The 18696-nt window shown below is 42.2% G+C and overlaps 1 protein-coding gene across 1 annotated transcript in view; it reads right to left on the bottom strand.

Annotated features, from left to right (window-relative positions):
• Positions 1-18696, bottom strand: part of plxnd1 (plexin D1) — an 87446-nt gene that overhangs the window by 58751 nt on the left and 9999 nt on the right. The window contains exons 4-7 of the mRNA XM_080469208.1: positions 17759-17859; positions 12660-12789; positions 7124-7301; positions 6801-6909 (exon numbers count right to left, since the gene is read on the bottom strand). Coding sequence (XP_080325334.1) covers positions 6801-6909; positions 7124-7301; positions 12660-12789; positions 17759-17859 — 518 coding nt within the window. The remainder of the gene's footprint in view (positions 1-6800; positions 6910-7123; positions 7302-12659; positions 12790-17758; positions 17860-18696) is intronic.

The following is an 18696-nucleotide window of genomic DNA, read 5'->3' as shown; positions in this document are numbered from 1 at the left end:
AGAAACACAGAAATAGAAATGTTTTCGCAAACATTAAGAGTGATGGTATATATATTATAGTATGTACAGTATATCCAAATATTTACTGGATCATATTGATTATTTTACAAGGTATATAACTACTGTCTCTTCATGGTTATATATAGTGGTTTGTGCTTTGGACTCGCCGTGAGAATATTTCTGTGTGGAGTCTGCATTCTTTTCCCAGTGTGTTGCTTTTGTCCTGCAGTACAAAAACATGATGGACTGGTGACCTGTCCAGGGTGTACCCTGCCTTCTCCTAGTCAGCTTGGATTACAATAACTACACATTTTCCTGATCATCATTAATTATTTTAGACTATATAACTACATCCTCTTAATGCACAGAAGTCATATAATGCAGTCTGACTGTTTTATACAAGACCAGATTTGTAATTATTATTTTTAAATCTATATTCTACATGTCTTGTACCCATGTTATGTATGCAATACAGCTATTTGATGATGATAAACACATTATTAACAGACGTTTCCACAAAACTTGATGCTTTACATCTTTTCCTGGGACCATTTTTAGTTGCCCTGCTATAGGTTCGGATTGCTTGGAGCGAAGATGGTCATGAACTGCAAATATGCAGCTATTTGTTACCATGGACTTTAAGAACTAAAGACTTGATATTGAAAAGCATGGATATTAGATAAACCTTAAACGTTTTGCTGGCTCACATCACCCTGAACCATTTTCTAAATTACACTGCTATAGGTCTAGATAGTTGGGATACTTTTACTGCCATGTTTTTTTCTCCATTCATATGTCGCCATTTCATGTCTCTCTCCTGTAGTCTGTAGTCTGTGCTCTCTCTTCTCTGTACCTTCCTGAAGGATTTCTGACAGGAGAACTAGAAATGTATGATCTGTGCCACCTGCCCCCATCAATGCCCTCTATCTCTATCCTATCTGTGTCTCTTTTAATAACCCCTAACCTCTAGCAGATGCAGCAGAAATGCTGCCACCTCTGAGTCTGCAGAGGTTTCATGTAAGGGAGGCTTTCCTCTTCACTCTCACCTAATGCTCGCTCATGTGGGATTGTTGGATTTTCCCTGTAAAAGTGCTATGAAATGGTCATTCTGTAACTGGTGCTATATAATTATGACTGAAATTGCATTAACCTCAAGGTATGAGCACTTTTTTGTGCCTCTGAATCTGATCGGACAGTGACGGTAACATCTGAGTCAGGGTGTCCAATTAGGAGGCGGATATGTTCACCTGCCATCACCACAGCTGCAGGTCCCGAAAGGTGCAGCAGATATTCGAAATGGAAAATGTTCACAGAGGTGTCATTAAGATGAAACAGGGTAAGCGCTCAGGGATACAAATGGTATTCATGCCTGCTGTGGATGGAGAACTAAAAAGTGTGTGTGTATCTTCCAGATGGAGTGAAACACCTCTGCTGTACAGTATGTGTGTGAGGGGAGTGTGCCACTGCGTCGCCTCCGGGAAGAGACAGATGTCCCACACCAGGAATGATAGTGCCTCCAGTGATAGCCGCACTCCGAGGGGGTCTCTGGATGGTGTGGGGTGGAGTGGGTGTAAGAAGATGCAGCGACGTAACTGAAACCGTGTGTGTGTGTGTGTGTGTGATCTGATTAAAACCAGACGGACTCCTTAAGGGTCTTATCAGCTGCAGCTTTTTCTGTTTTTCCGGACTCCCTTTTTTTTTGGCTCCACTAAAACACCTCTCCAGCATCACCACCCACGTACACACTCCCTCTCTGCGCCTGACTTAACACCGACAGTAAATACTATGTGAAACTGCCCACCCCGAGTCATAATGACCATGCACACACACAGACACTAAATACACAGCCGGGCTCTCACTCTCAGGGCCCCTGAGTGGACACAGCGGTTAAACACACATCCTCAATCACATCTCTGTCAACCAGAAATACGCACGGACGAAAAGATCAGTTTCACGGAGAGAAACAGAAAAGGATGGAGAGGAGAAGGGGGGGGGGGGGGGGCAACCGGACAGAGACAGACGAGGAAAGAGGAAAAAAGAGTGAGAAAGGAGACGTGCCACAACTCGAGACACATAAAAAGCAAATAAAACACAGAAGGAGTGTGTGCGTTTGGGAGTGTGAGCATAGCTGTGACACACAAAGCGGGTGAGAGGAGCGGAGTGAGAGGGCAGGTTAGGTGTTTGTCCGACTGGGCTGAGTGGCGAGACTGGAATGCTTTCGTCTGGTTGTCATTAACACTTTGCCCAGTGACGGTTTCAGATGTGTCGAGGGAGAACTATCCAAACACACTCACACACAAACACACACATCACACCACCCCCCCCCCCCCCCCCCCCCCCCCCCCTCCCAAAAAATAAAATCATGCCAACTGGTGCTTGATATCACCTTCTGTGTAACCCATATAAAATGATTTGATATTTTACACACAAACACATGATGGTGCTTTTCCTCCATAGTATTTGCTGTGAGATGTTTTTTTTAAAGAAATGCACAAACTTCTTGAAACATGTTGTTCCTGGATTTTAGCTCTGGCATTTAAATGATGTATCTGAGAGACTGCGGCCAGTCTATGAGGGTGGTTGTGTTTTTGCGGTGATTGATTCAAGATGATGTAAGTCTTTGAGCAGATGTGCCTGAGGAGACGGATGTTTCCTTTTCTTCATTGTATGTGCTGAGCTAAGCAATGTTGTGCTATAAATATTTGTAATAACAGCTTTGGAAACTGCAGCTAATAATCCTGATGGACTCGAATGGTTAACTGTTTAACGTGTGAGATTTGAGTAATGACACGCGTGGTCCGTGTGTTGAGTGAGTCACCCTCGCATCCTGTCTGTTCTCAGACTTCGCTATTACAGGTCAAACAATAACTGTTTCCTACTGCTCAGCAGTGTGGCGCAAGACAAAAAGTACTTGATTACTGTTACCAGGTATTGGTTTAGAAATTAGAGGACTCACTTCACTACGACCCAAGAACTACAATTGCTAGTTACTTGGAAAAGTAGCTCATGCTTCACTTTTAATTGTCTCTGTCCATTAGGATGTGTTGATGATGTTTTTCACAGAGCAGCATTGTTGTAGTGTTGTTCTGACACGTCAGCTGAGCTGTCAGCACTGTGTGGTTCACTGTAATGGAGGTTTCGCTCACTAACTTTCACTGAAGTCACAGCAGTGATTCAGGGGAAGATATTCTATAATCTGAATGTGAGCACTTCTTGAGAGAAACAGTTTTATGATCTGAGGACAAAGAGAAAATGTCGAAGCAAAGAAACTGAAGATTTGCAAAAAAAAGAAAGATTTGCCGATAAATTATGACAAGTGTTATGTGAATACGGACAATCAGACATCTTGCTGTGGGGGAGAATGACTTAATTCAGGATTAATGAAGAGCTCTTCCTCCAATAAACAGGAGTTTAGGTTAATTGTCACCATTAAAACAATAGCTTTGACTACTGCTAATGTTAAGAGTTAAGGAGGACAGAGAGAAACAGTCCTTCACTGTTTCAGCAGCCTCATTACAGCCTTAGATTTAATGGAGTTGCTGTGTTATCAGTTACTAGTGTGTTTCTGTAATGTAGCTATTTTATCCATTAGAACATTAAGCCCAAAACTGCTGCTCACAACTGTAACGTCTCTTTTTTTTTTTAATAGGATCAACGACAGACTAGATGCCAGAGGCACACAATCCTCATATATGATACAAGTAGTATTATTATTATCAGGTGCTGGCATGCTGGCCTGAGCTGAACTTGTGTTATTTCCTCATGTTTAGTTCATTATTTTAGGACCATCATGAATATCGTGGAGTAAGTCTTAACATCCTTTGAGCTTTTGGGATGATTGAAGCCTCGCCCAATGATAAATTATCATCTTGTTCATCTCAGTCACACTTAAACTACATTCAGTTTTACAGATGTGTTTTATTAAAATATGTCTAGCCTCTGTTTATCTCTTTTCATTTGCTATTCAAAATTGAAAGATAAAGTATTGTGCTTTGTCTCTTGCTGTCGTGCCTCCCTGAGGCTCTCTGGACGCCCCCATGGGAGGCCCAGCCCTTAATGTGAAAACCACGGCGTTGAGTTGATTAATCAATGAGCTGAAGAAGGAAGTAGGAATAAAAACAAGAAATATCAAATCTTTAGCTTAATTATTCAATTAGTCAATGAAGACAAAGTGAACTGGTGGCTATATTGATAAATAATTCCTGAGAATTTGCTGCTTCTCTTTGCCTGAAGTGATGGCAAAGTAGGCATCTTTTGATTTTTGACTGTCACCACTCTGACCACACCCGGAACTAATTATTCATTGGGGAAAAAAATAGCAGATTAATAGATAATGAATTTAATTGCGGTTCCAAATTTGGTTCATTGTTGATCACTCTGGCAGAAGATCCAGAATCCCATTGATGATATCATCTAACCTTGTTTTGCATAAGGTAATTACGACATCCTTGATAGAAAATTTCCTCCACTGCCATTTTTTTTTACTTTTCTTGTCCTAATACACTGAAGTGAAATGTAGTGACAGATTTTCAGTCAAATAAAGGAGGAGTAACGTAACTTCGCAAAGCTTCTCTTGTGACATTGGCTGTTTGTACAGATGTTCAGGAATCAGGATCTAATAACATGTGAAAAATCTGAGTGACAGGTTTTTCTTAAAGCACCAAACAAAGAGGCTCTGCTATTTGGTTTCACGGAGAACAAGTGGCTCATAAGACTCTCTTTAGGGATTATTTAAAAAAAAAAAAAAAAAAGCAGCATGCGGTGATTAAAATCAGATAGAGTATAGCAGTTCCACACTTTGCGGCACATTGCTCATCCTGTGAGAATGGCACTTTGCTCATTATCACCTTCGACAAACCGCCGTCTAATTTCACACTCATGGACCTCGCCGAGCACCGAGGCCACGTGCACATATTGGATGCAGTCTTGCACACATGTACCTGCAACTGCTGTTTTCACACCTCCAAAGTGCTTTCTAAAAGTGAACAAAAGGGACAAACCCAAACGATTTTGAATTAAACACACACACACACACACACACACACACACACACACACACACACACACACACACACACACACACACACACACACACACACACACACACACACACACTCACACACACACACACACACACACACACACACACACACACACACACACACACACACACACACACACACACACACACACACACACACACGTTGATGGCCCCCTGAGCTGCAGATCTGCCAATCAGATAGAAGTGGATCCTCTGACATGGTCCAACATGCAGGAGGAAGCCAGCTGGACGGCCTCCAGATATGAGAAAACCCTCTTTGTGACCGGGCCATACAAGTCACAGTCCTTCACAAAAACAAACATCGACAGGATCGGCCAGACATACACGTCTAATTTCCTTTGGCTTAGCGTTTACAGCATATTAATCCCACATTTGATCCTGCACTGAGAAACCCTGAGCAAGCCAAACACACAATAAACCCTCCAAGAGGACATGTCGGCAGTATTTACCCGCTGAGGCCTAAATAGAAAGCAGCCGAGAGAACATCAGAGGAAGAGGTTATGAGCAAAGTGGGCAGACACAGCTTCCACCCTTCAGCTCTGAATGGACGTTTGAAAAGACACTCACTGGTACTTTGACTATGTTTTGGAAACACCATAATTAAAGTTTATTATTATTTATGTCTAATTACGGAAGGTTTACTTTGAAGGATCTGTGATGGTATTGAGAACCGAGCAGACGTGTAAATAACCAGGTGTGCTTCCTGAAGAATTATAAAGCAATAATACTTCATTACTCAGGGTAAAAATCCTGCAACTGGAATCTGACTTGGGTCAGAGTACATGAACATTAATAGCAGATCGTAGCTAAAGTATTAAAAGCGAAAGTGCTCATTAAGGAAACAAGAAGCCTTGCGTGAGTGATATATGAGTACATTTCTCATAATTAGATTATTACTGATACATCAGCGCTTCACTCCCATTTTACTGAAGCGCTTCTGTGTGGAGACAGTTTGAACTCGTTAATGTGTCTTCAGTAGTCCAGTTGGCTGCCACACACGCCCCTCCACAGAGTCACAAGATGAATCCAAAGGGTCACGACATGATTAATTTGGTTTTCCGAGGGGATAAAAATAAATTGCTTTATACATTTCTATTGATGTTGAGGAGTAGTTTGTGGCGGGAAACACTGGAGAATGTAAAGGCTTTCATGTCATTTTTCAGGGCAGGATTCACTCTTTGGTGGAGCAGCTAATGACTGTGAGCTTTCTGAAAAGTGACAAGAGACCACAGACTGGGCTTTTGGTCAGGGGTCGGAAAAAAAATTAGTCTGGGACTCGCAGGGGTGATCTTCTAAAGAAGCTATTTCAGATGTTGCTGTTAATTGAAAACTGTCCTTTCACTTGAAAACAGTTACAACAGAGACCATGTGGTGGAGTAGTGGTTAGTAGTTTAGCCTCACAGTTGGTAAAAAATGCAGTCCGAATCTGGATTTGATGGGTTTTCTATATGGAGTTTGCATGTTCTCCCTGTGGATGGATGGATGGATGGATGGATGGATGGATGGATGGATGGATGGATGGATGATAACAGCAGGCGCTACACAGAGATACTTTAGGGATAAAGTATAAGAAAGTACTTGCGCAGTACTTTGGTAAAAGTATTTTCCATCTCTGGATCTAATTGCCTGACTGTGGATGGAGGGAATTTGTACTGATGCAGTAAGTCGGCCAAGAGTCATTAAATCTGAATAAATGAAGAATTTGAGATAAACCGTGGTGACAATGAATGTGACTCACGACGTCTTGGGGTGTATTGCTCCAGTCCTCTCGCAGTCGTAGATGATGAAGCTGCCTGATACCACAGATGTGCCATTCACTTTTATCGCCACAGAAACAGTCAGATGATCTGGAGGAACAAAGGAATGTAGACAACATTGGATGTGTCAAGCAATGGAGATGATATCGCTGTCATAACACAAACTAGACAGCAAGACATCCGGCTGCATTTTGAAAGATGAAAAGGGAAATTACATTTGTTCTCATAGGAGAAAAGCTGAATACCATGGCTGCGTGGGAAACTGTTGGCAAACCGCCACATGGGCGCTTGTCTGGAGTCTCACCTGTGCCGCGGGGGATTGGTTGGAAGCTGTCTGGAGGGAGCAGGGGGCAGGTCTGGATCTGAGCGGTGCCGTAGTCCAGGTGCACCGTGGCGTCGGTGGAGACACCCGGTCCATATTCACACTCCACCCTGGAGCCGATCAGGTCGGGAACGCTGCCGTTTATCAGGATGCCAACGTCCTGCAACAAAAACAGATGCTGGAATATGAATAACAGCTCACGGTAATTTAATTGAATCAGCAATTTTATTCCCCCGCGCCCGTGAACGTGCATTTCAATCCAGTTTCTGTACAATTAGTCAGTGATAGAGGGCAGACAGTGGAGCCTTGACTTCTGGATTGTTGAGGAGTTTTGGAAATGGGGAAACTAATGTGTAATGAAGAAACAGATGGCGCGGCGCTACCGCCACGTCTAAATCTGGGTCTGTGATTAAGTATGACAGACATATAATGAGAAACATAACACCTCACTGACATGTCTGGATTTCAGCTAAATGATTTCAATGTGATAAAAAAAAAAAATAATTTAAAACTCAGGGAGGATGAGGAAGCGAGGCGAGGATTGTTAGGCGGGGAGGAAGAGTGAGATGACATCTTGCCAGGCTCAGCAGGTAGGAGCTGAAGTGGCCAGCGGCATGTGTGAACATGCCTCAGAGATCTGCTCTATTGTTCACAGGAATTGATCATTTCCTGGCTGGAGTCCTGATGTCCTGACTGCTGCTTCCTGTTTGTGGGGAGACAAACTTGAGCGGAGTTTCCTGTGTTTAGATCAGGCGGCAGCGGTAGCCCCGACCACAGTGACCTTCATGACAAGCAAATATCCACAATTAATGAACCAATTAAGGACCTGTCGACTCTGACTCTCGTCTAATTATGATCTGTAATTAAAGGTCAAATAGTGTCTATTCCAAGTGTCAGATTTCAGTGAGCTAATTATCGCATTGCAATCCTTCTGTTACTTGATATACCGACTGGAAGAAATTACTGAAAACAACAGTTTGCATGTCAGCCTGCCCTACTAGTATGATGCAGGTGCTCTTTTATCCACAATATATTATTCTGACAAGCTTGATTAAAATCAGTGTTACAACCCCAGGTCTTGTGATTTCATGCATCATTAATCTCCTCCGTGCGTTTGTGTGTTTATGTCTGTCTCCCCGTTTCTCCCTCCTCCACTCGAAGCGATGCTGCGGCGGTATCGGAGTATGATGGGTCCGTATAAGCCCCTCTGATCGGGTGTGTTCAGGGAAGCTGGTTGGTCTTACCCTACAAGCTGCTGGGTTAAAAGCTTGGCCTCAGAGGAGTTTTCTCTCTGAGTCTTCTCGCCATAAATGTCTTTATGTCTAATGATGCACAACTGATCATGCAGTTGACCCTTGCCCAGGTTTCAATGTCACAATCACTTTTCAGATCCATTTTCTCCTGATTTTTCTAAAGCCACATTAGCCTAGTACAGGCTGCTAAATGGGTCTTTCTTAAAAAGCGATGGTCCTCTCAATCGAGTGGACAGCTGGGAACATTGTCTCAAAGTAGGTCGCTTCTTCAACCTCTGCGGCTGCTGTTTAATAGAAGGATTGCGTCGGCATTTGACCGGTGGGTGTCGGGTCAGGTGTCACTTCTAATGACAGGTAGCGTGTCACGGAGATGCTAATTTGTTCCAGCACTCAAGTTCAAGTGTGGAAATCCTATTCCTTGGTCGGAAAGGGGCAGTCAACCATGAATAGTAGTTACGTAAATTCAACAACGTATCAAAAAGTATGTATTTTAAACTATAAATAGACTTCCATTGAATTTAAGAAAACAAACGGATGTAAAGTCGGTCTGTAATTCAGAAAGCGATGATGGTTCTAAGCAGGTAAGCTGTCATTATGTTGACATAACAATGAAATAATATAATGAACAAAATGTAGTTTAGTTACGAGTGTTAATATGTTTAAACCTTTTGAAAAGCCAAAGTAATAAATGACTTTGTGGAGGGAAGGATAGAATTCTATTGAAGTTAAAAATGCAGTGTTTTGGATGAAGCCTAATTTGCACAAAAGCCTTCATTTAGAATCACTGAATGCTCTAAAAATATAGTTTTGTTTGCTGACATCTGAAATAAATTCAGCGTTTGTGCAAATCATTATTTTTTAAGCGCGACTGATTTGCATTACATGCATAAATCGATGTCTCATCATCCCAATACACTTTCTTGACTGTGAACCAACAGAAGTCTCAACAAGTTAATTGTTATTCAGCGCACTACATAAACTGATAACGGTGGCGCTGGCCCACGATGGTTTGTTGTTTTATTGTTTTGACTGGCCACCTCACCGTGTCGTTTGGGGGTCTTTAGTTAAAATGCTATTTTTTGTAATTGCTTAGTTTTTTTCCACAAAAATCATCATGTCGGCCCTTTATCCACAGAGAGACAGTCACCAACAGGCAGTTGTTTTTTTTTCTTTACCTCAGACTTATCTTTTTGAACTGTGGAAGTAAACCTGACCACCTGAAGAAAACCCACACAAGGGCAGGGAGAAGATGGAAACTCTATACAGAGAGGAACCTAAGTTCAGACTTGAACTGGGATTACCGTATAGTGGTGAGGCTAACCACTACACCACTATAAACAGCTTACCGTAATCCATTTTGAAAGATATTTTAGAAAGAGCATACAAATAGATAAAAACATATTTTTGATAGCACACCTATAAAGAGGAGCAGCTTTTTAGTCACTGGTGACTCACCTGTTCAAAACTATCAGACTGGAACCCTGGAGAGCAGATTTATGAAATACTGCAATATAAAACACCTTCAAAACTATACGTAAGAACAGATTTTTTTTTTGACATGTGACGCCTGTCAGAAAATCTATACTTGAGGGGTCCTTGACGTGCAGTTTAAAGGAGTTAGATCACTTTTAAAAGTCGTTACATTGAAGCAGGCTGGAGATCATTGTCCTTCTGCCTGCATGTGCAAATCTTCCAACATGATTTTCGTATTAGTAAAAAGTCTCATGTTTTCTCCACAAGTGGGAAAAGGCTACAAACATTTCTGGGAATCAAGTGTAAGTTGGACTGAAGTGGATAACAAGCCTTCTGTTTTTGATTTTATCTAAGTGCTTTGCTTTCTTTTCATATGGACCCATGTTTTTTCTCTCTCTCTCTCTCTCTCTCTCTCTCTCTCTCTCTCTCTCTCTCTCTCTCTCTCTCTCTCTCTCTCTCTCTCTCCTCTCTCTCTCTCTCTCTCTCTCTCTCTCTCTCTCTCTCTCTCTCTCTCTCTCTCTCTCTCTCTCTCTCTCACTCTCTCTCTCTCTCTCTCTCTCTCTCGCTCTCTCTCTCTCTCGCTCTCTCACGCCTCAACTTAGAACATCACTGCACATTAAGACCTTTTATTTTCTGACAGTTGGTTACCCACACAGCTCTATAATATGTCCACTTTATGAAAACTTCTTTTTTTTTTGCAGTCGACACATCAGCAGACAGTCTCTTAACCACTTTTTATTGCCTTGAAAAAACTGTGTCAAACTCACCCACGATCAAAATCAGTTGTGCATAAGTTTACAATTTAATTCAGCTGCATCAGATACCACGTAGAACATTGCCTCTGCAAACGACTGGAGCCTCATGAGGAACAAGAGCCAGTGAAGCAGAATCCAAAGTGTGTTGTAATGGCCTGGGTCGATGGTGTCACTTTTCCTGAGACCTTATTCCAGCTGATCTTCAGAGTGTTTTGGTTGCACGAACACATTACAAATGTTGTGCAGGGCTGTGTGTTCATTAAAAGTACTGAACTGTTTCGAGAAAAAGCAAACACAGTCAATAAAAATGTGTGCCACCATCTTTTCTCTTTGAATGAATACGATTGTTTTCCCTCCATAGAGGCTCGCAGCAGTTTTGGCTCTGTCAGGACTTTATTGTAATTTTCGTCTCAGGTGTGAGATGCTCCTCCATCGCAAACTGTTTACAGCAATATCCAGCAACAATAGATGCACAAATCTGGCAATTTCCGTTTGCATGTCGCTTTTTTTTTTTTCTTTTTCTTTTTTGGGAGATATGGATTGTACAGCACCTTCAGCATTGTAGTAAATTAAATGATTTCATGTGTGTTGCAGCCCTGAGACATTTCCTCTTACATTAAAGAACTTACAGTCCAGATTGCAACCATCTGGACAGCTACATGTTTTTTGTTCTTGGTGATTCTGTGCTTCAGGACATTCAGTCTGAAATAACAATAGCAGAGCCATGCCAAGTTACAGTGAGAAGGTTAAACATGGAAACAACTGTGTGAGCGATGCTGCACCTTCAACATAATAGTGCTTAAATATCAAAGGTTAAAAGTAGTTGGATACTTTGGTGCTAAATGTTTCCGTGGCAGCTGTGTGTTTCACAGTTTAGCACAACAGACCTCAGACATGTGACTTTGCGTTGAGGGTCACTGTTTAGTCTGAGCTCCTCTGAGAGCAGTGAGCCTGAACAAAGACAGAAACAGCTAAACAAGTAGAGACGTACGGATATTGTTAGGGTGCAGGTTGAAGCTGCGTCACAGTTCTCATGTTTTGTGGCTTTGGAGGTTTATTTTTTCCTCTTTGATTCCTTCGTAGTGCTTTTTGTTGTTGTGTTTCATGTCTTGTCATGTTATTGTCCTGTCTTGTCGGCCTTCCTGGTTTGTGTTCTGAGGCCATCTATTCATCTACGAGACCGTTTTGTCCAATTCAAGGTTGTGGAGCTGATCCCAGGTGTGGGTTGAAGGCTGAGAACATGTTGGACAGGTCGCACGTCCATCACAGTACAAACACAGACAGACTCGCTTACATATTCAGACCTACGAGCGATTTAGAGTCACCAAACTACCTCAAATGCATGTTTTTAGAGTGGGAGGAAACACCAAACTGAAAAGCTGACACAGACCCAAACTGGTGACATTCTCACTGTGAGGTCAAAGTGCAACCTTTAAGTTTTTTATTTTTATCTTTTATATTTAGTCATGTCTGTTTTCAGCTCAAGACTTGTTGAGGGTGTTTGTCTATATGTCATGAAGTCAAGTCTAGTTTTAATTTATGTAGATAAATACAAATTTGTCCTTGTGTCTATTTTGGTCAGTCTGTTTAACTCCGGTTGTCTGACCTGACTAGAATCCCTGGTTTGTATTTGCTTTTTATCTTTCCGTTCCCCGCTGGTCCCCCCCTCTCCACCCCACCCCACCTCGAAACCCTCCGTCACCCCCCTTGGATTAGTTTTGGGTCTGTGGTTTCAGTTGGGCTGCACCTTCAATAAAGATCACTTTTTGTTTGAACCATCATCGCTGCACCCTGACAAGCGGTGCAGGGAGCTGCAGCAGCTAACGGCACAGGCGTGATTTTTATCAGCGAGCCATAATAATAGGCTCTACAATAATAGTGAGAGGTGTCAGGTTATAAAGGCAGTCATGAGACATCAGCCTTAAATAAACTGCCCCCATTGCAGTCATGGCTTTATAAAGATTAACAATCACGTCTATTTGACTTATGTAAAGGATGTGATGGCAGCTGTAATACACACAGAGCTGTGAGTTGTACCTTGATGTCTGCAGCGATACTGATCTCTGGGGGCGTCAGGGTCATGGACGGACACTGCTGGGGGCCTTCGCTCATGCTGATCCAAGAGCGTGCCAACTGCCCCTGAGCGCACTCCTTCTGGATGGTACATCTGGACGGAAAAACACAGATTTAATGTCACATTCCAATCTCATCACATCATATCTAGCATATTTTGATTGAATATATTTCATACTTGGGGTTTTCTACTGAATTACCCAAATTCAATCAGCATTCCCACTTTTCACTGTTTCCCTGCACAGACAACATGACTTGCCCATATGAGATTATGACCACCTCAGAGACACTGATTGCTTGTCATCGCTGCAGCAGGTAATCGAGAACACCGGCGTGTGAACGCGGAGCCTCAAATTGAACATTTCATCCTTTGTGGGAGAGCACGAACTCCTGTGTTTCCATTTCATTCCCAGACTTGGCGAATTCTCACCGTTGGGTTTCATGGTCGGCTTCCCATAGATTTATGAGGTGCTCTGGTCTCCTAGTGTCACATTCAGTCCCCGGCTGTCAGTTTGCTTGGCTCAACACAAGACACTACTTGACTTCAGGTCATACACATTGCTATGGTAACCCATCCCGCAGGCACCAAAATCAAGGGCCAGTTACTGATAGCAGAATAATAAAACTACTAGTCTTGTTCAGACCAGTTTCTGCATAGACCAACAGTGCACGCATGAATGTGTGTATTTATTTGCTGGGACACACACAAAGCATACAGTGTGTGTGTGTGTGTGTGTGTGTGCATGCCAATCTGTGAGTATAATGAAACGTCTACAACAGGAGAATTGTTAGGAGGGTATTCAGCAACCAAGGTGGCCTCACATTTTGACTTTTGCTTCTCTAATGAACTTCAACGCTGGCACAGAGCTCAGTTCATCTGCAGTACACACTGGAAGGACAACGTGCCCTCAGAGTGAGGAGAAAAACCAAAGAGGCCCCATTTAGCATCGTCCTAACATGCCACATAATGAGTTTGGCACATCTCACTTCCCCCTCACACTTTCACAGTTGTTTTTTTTTTTTTTTACAAGAAGTGTGTCTGTGAAGCCGCATCCCTGATGTGTGCAAGTGTTTGTGTCCAAGGAAAGTGATTGTCCAGATTCCTGGTCCCATACGCACTTAGGGACTCAGAAGGGCCGTGAGGTCAACAACCGTGCTAAAAATAGAATTGAGCAGCTCGGCAAACCGTGGAAAAAAACAAAGCAACCCACAAACACAAACAAACTCGTAAAATATGCACACACACTCTCGGCAAACTCAAGAACCACAGTAAAACTGATTTAGAAATAAACAGGCTAATTTACCAAAAATGCAACATTTGCTTAGTTGTCGATGTAATCTGTCTTTTAAAAGTTATTTTCAGAGAATCGAGATATCAGAGCTTCAGGGTGTAGGCACCACAACCGCTTTTGGTAGGACATTTCCTTTCAAAGATAATAGAGATCTGGTTTTGCACCTTTCTAAGCTCCCAGACTTTGGCTCTGTGATCAGAGCTATTGAACCATGAGAGCCTCATCGCAGCTGCAGACCCTCTGCCGAGTCTGTTGGGTTTTCCAAAATGTCAGACTGAAGGTTACCCAAGTGTTTTTCTCTCCGGGTCAGGTCAGGGTCAGACTCCAGATTTCGTAACTTTGTGACATTCACTTAACTTCGAGTCAAGTGTTGCCACCATTCTGATAAATTGTGCTCCTTTTAATCCATTTTATGTGTTTATATGTTTACATGAACTGCTTTTTTCTTTTTTTTCTATCATCCATGTTGTTCTATATCTATCATTATATTTAATTTTACTAAAACCTATTACTTGTCTGATTGTTGTTTCTTCTGCTTTTTCATGATCTTAAATATATGTTATTATCATTGCTACTGAAAAAAGGTCACAGTTCCCATCGGCCTCTGATGATAAAGACTAGTTATCTGCTATTTATCAGCCTGTGAGTATTATTACTGTAGAGTGTCAGTATGGCATAATCAACCGTAACCCATTATTGTTCATTTATCAGGAGAATCACATGCTCGCAATATACATATCTGACATGACTTATCAAGCTATTTAATAATTTAGGTTTGAGTAAGCAAAACTGCAAATTAAATACGTATGTGAAAATCTCTAAAATAAAGAAATAAAGTAAAGAAAAGTGTATACTCCAGGTTCAAATTGCTGCTCAATTTTAAAACACAAGAAAACACAGTTTATTGTTATAGTTTAGCACTCTAAAGTATTGAAGTACGATTTTATTTTTCAGCCCTGTCTTTAAATCCAATATTATAAAGCCCAAACTGGCTGAGAGCTGTGCACGTGCAATGGGATATACTGGCACTTTATTCTGAATAAAAAAAACTTCCACTTTGGGTTATCGCGGATCAAAAGTGTCTTCCTTGTTTTCCATCTGGAAGAATATATTTAGATTATCCAGTAAACTCCAGATTTTATCTTTAAGCTCTGAATATCTTATAAATGCCAGTTGGTATAAACTGAAACAGGCATCCAGGAAACTTCATCTTGCCGTCTCAAAAGAAAAAGACATTCAGTCTCAGATGAACATCAGCAAACAATGTGGGAGATGAAAACAAGCAGCCTGCCGGTGGTCCAGGTCACACATGATGGTTTTTCCTTTCCATAGTTTTCAATCTTGTACCAAAATACATCTGTGTCATGTAAATTTGGTGAAGTGCAACAATAAAAAGAAACATCTTCTTTTTATCTGAAAGTGTGGAATATCTAATAATAAACAATTAACATAGAAAAGAGACATATATCTATATATATATATATACACACACACGCTCTGCATCTGCTTCCTGCCGCCTGCTGAGTTTAAAAGCTTTTCAAACAGCTCCTTAAAATAAACACAGGGAACATATTGCAGCTAAAATATGACCTGAGAAAACTCATCACCTCCTGAGTGTCTGTACGTCAGATAAGGTGAGAAGCCAGGGAGACTGTTAAACAGCGGGAGAACATGTCAACTAACACACACACACACAAACACACACACACACACACACTGACACGCAGACACACGCAAAGTAACAGTGAGATGAGCACATGCAGATAAGCATGATAATTTGCGAACAGCAAAGACTGCATGTGATGCATAATTTGATTCAAATAAAGATATTAAAGTGCTTTCTTGTGACATGTGGCAGATTAAACCAGCTCCAGCATGAAAAGAGTGATCAAGGACTAAAGCTTTATCTCTTGCGGGGAAACTGGCTCCCTTTTTTCAGACAACAATGCAGCCTCCAACAAACGAACAGACATGTTTCTTAGCGCTCTCTATAATGCAGACGTGCTGAGAGACGTCAGAGAAATGCATAAAATCAAACTGGCACCCACTGAGACAGTGGTGGCCTCACAGACTGCAAGATCTAGTGGTCCTTCCCTCCAGTCCACGGTTGTATGAGACAGCGAGGTGACGTAGGAGAGCGTCCACCGCACACATCAACCTCCCCGGTCCCCCTGGGCTCTGAGGGCCACAGAGTCAGCCCAGCGGCTGGCGTGACTGGCCAAACAGCGCATCAAACACATACACACTCATGACATCAGCTCCCTGGCCTCTGAGAGTCAGACAGCGGCACACACTCACAGTGACACTTACACACAGGCTCACACACTTTGACATTTCCTTGTCAAAAGAGCCAGTGTGCACTCTCCCTCCCACCACCATCATCACAATCAACGCTCCTTTGTAGAGAGATAGAGAGGAGGACAAGGGCAGGGGGGGGAGGCGGGGATGAGGACGGGGGAGACATGAGGGAGGATGAGAATGGGAGCTAAAGTCTCAAAGCTACTGGAAAATGTGAGGGCAAGAAAGAAAAAAAAAGGGGGAATATGAAGACGGAGAATCACAAGGGTAAAAAGAAAATGCAGCGAAGCGAGAAAAGGACTGGGATAAAGAGACGACAGATAGATAAATAAAGAGAGGAGACAGGGAGATGACAGTGAGACAGTCTGACCACATACACATAAACACACAACACTCATCAGTTCCACTCTTCCAGTTCTGAATGGCCCCTGGCAATGCCAGAGCCTCCAGAGCTGCAGCGCTGCTCATCACAAAACTCACTATCTCTCGTCTGATCTGCTTTAATCACCAAGCAACCAACCAACTCACACACACACACACACACACACACACACACACACACACACACACACACACACGCAACCATGCAGACAAACAGCCCGCAAACAAACACAGCTCGACACCACACATATTCTCCCTGAAAGCCAGTCCTGACTGAGCCACATTAATCACAGTGTACTCTCGCTCGCTCACAGTTTCACTTCAGCCAAGTCACTCCTCGCTGGGCGCTCCCAGCCTGTCGCTCCCTCCTGAAACTACCAGGGGACCAGGGGACCGCTCCAAACAATGATGTTACTCCCGACTCTGAGGCCTAATGAAAAGCAAATCAATTCTGCTCAATCCAACAACAGGCGTCCAACCCCCCTCCAAAAAAACAACAACACCACACTCTACCAGTGCCGAGACTCATTCAGCCGGGCGACATTTTGAAATTGAGAATGGGGATGATGAAAACCAGCAAACAAGCCTCAGTGGTTTTACACACTCATATATCTGCAGTATCAAAAAAGACAAGCAGGCATCATTTTATTGCGCCACTCATTTAATCTTTGATTGCCTCATAATAAGCAGAGGGTCAATCATTCACACAAACTGCTGCTGATGGACTCCAGCTAAAACATAAACAGCAGACAATTTACAAATGTATACACATGCTTTGTGATGTAGTGTGTGTGTGTGTGTGTGTGTGTGTGTGTGTGTGTGTGTGTGTGTGTGTGTGTGTGTGTGTGTGTGTGTGTGTGTGTGTGTGTGTGTGTGTGTGTGTGTGTGTGTGTGTGTGTGTGTGTGTGTGTGTGTGTGTGTGTGTGTGTGTGTGTGTGTGTTACTCCAAAGCGTATAGTAAATTAATTTGATGAAATTGTGTTTTCAGTAGCAGTGAAAGAGGAGGAGAAGAGCTGCAACGGGCCGGGGGAACAAGAGTGAGGAGGGCTGCCAGATAAACAGATGCAGAGAGTGTGTGCATGTTTTTCTCACCGATTCTCCAGAGTGCACCAACCACAGTGGGCGTCACCTGCTCCCAGACAGTCGCTGCAGCTCCGCCACTGGTCACAGTCTGCCACATTTACCCTTAGCATCTGCACAAAGACCAAAAAACAATATTTTCAACACTGGCAGAAAAAAACAAAAAAACACAGATATTAATTTGCAGGCCGCCTGCTAATGGAGATACCAATGAACAGTTCATATGGCAAAAATAATTGAGTAATGCAGTTTAAGGAGATAAGTCCTCTGTTCTCTCTATCCGTGTCATTACACTGTTTAGGTTTGAGTAATTCATTGGTTGCATTAAAGCAAACAAAAGTGGCCAGTTGGAAAATATGCTGGATATTTCTTATCTCGTTCTGAAATTGTACAAACAGGAAACGATTTCCATGCATTAACGACTAATATAACTTGTTAACTCATCCTGATTAAGCGTTTTTAACCAGATAATAAATGGTTTGTAGCTACACTGTGGGCTGAAAGTTGAACAATGTTTTCAGTTATAATGTGACATGACACAAACCCCAGCTGCTTGTTTTCAAAGAATACAGGTCAGCTTTTACCTGACAGCCTCCCTAATTTTAACATGCTATATTTATTACTCTTTTACTATTATATAAATGTTGTTTCTTGTTTTTATGCTTCTAATATCAAGTAAGCCTTTACATGTAGTCTTTAACTGTCACACCCACAGTTTTACATTAACGTCTACTTTATTATGACCCCCTGGTTGGCACAAATATCTGTTGAAATGACAGTAAATTACTGTTTTACTGAGCCTACCTCAAGAAAAACACATGTACGCACATTGGTTTTAAAGTAGAAATGTCGAGTCTTTTTTTTTTTCAATAAAATACAATAAATCCTGGTTGTAGATATGCTCAGTAACAATGTGCCCCTCTGGTTGAGAGGAAGAATTTTTTGTGACC

This window comes from Lipophrys pholis, assembly GCF_963383615.2.
Source record: "Lipophrys pholis genome assembly, chromosome: 8".
NCBI classification, from domain to species: Eukaryota; Metazoa; Chordata; class Actinopteri; order Blenniiformes; family Blenniidae; genus Lipophrys; species Lipophrys pholis.
Note: the sequence above shows the minus strand (reverse complement) of the source record. Positions and strands in the feature narration are given on the sequence as shown.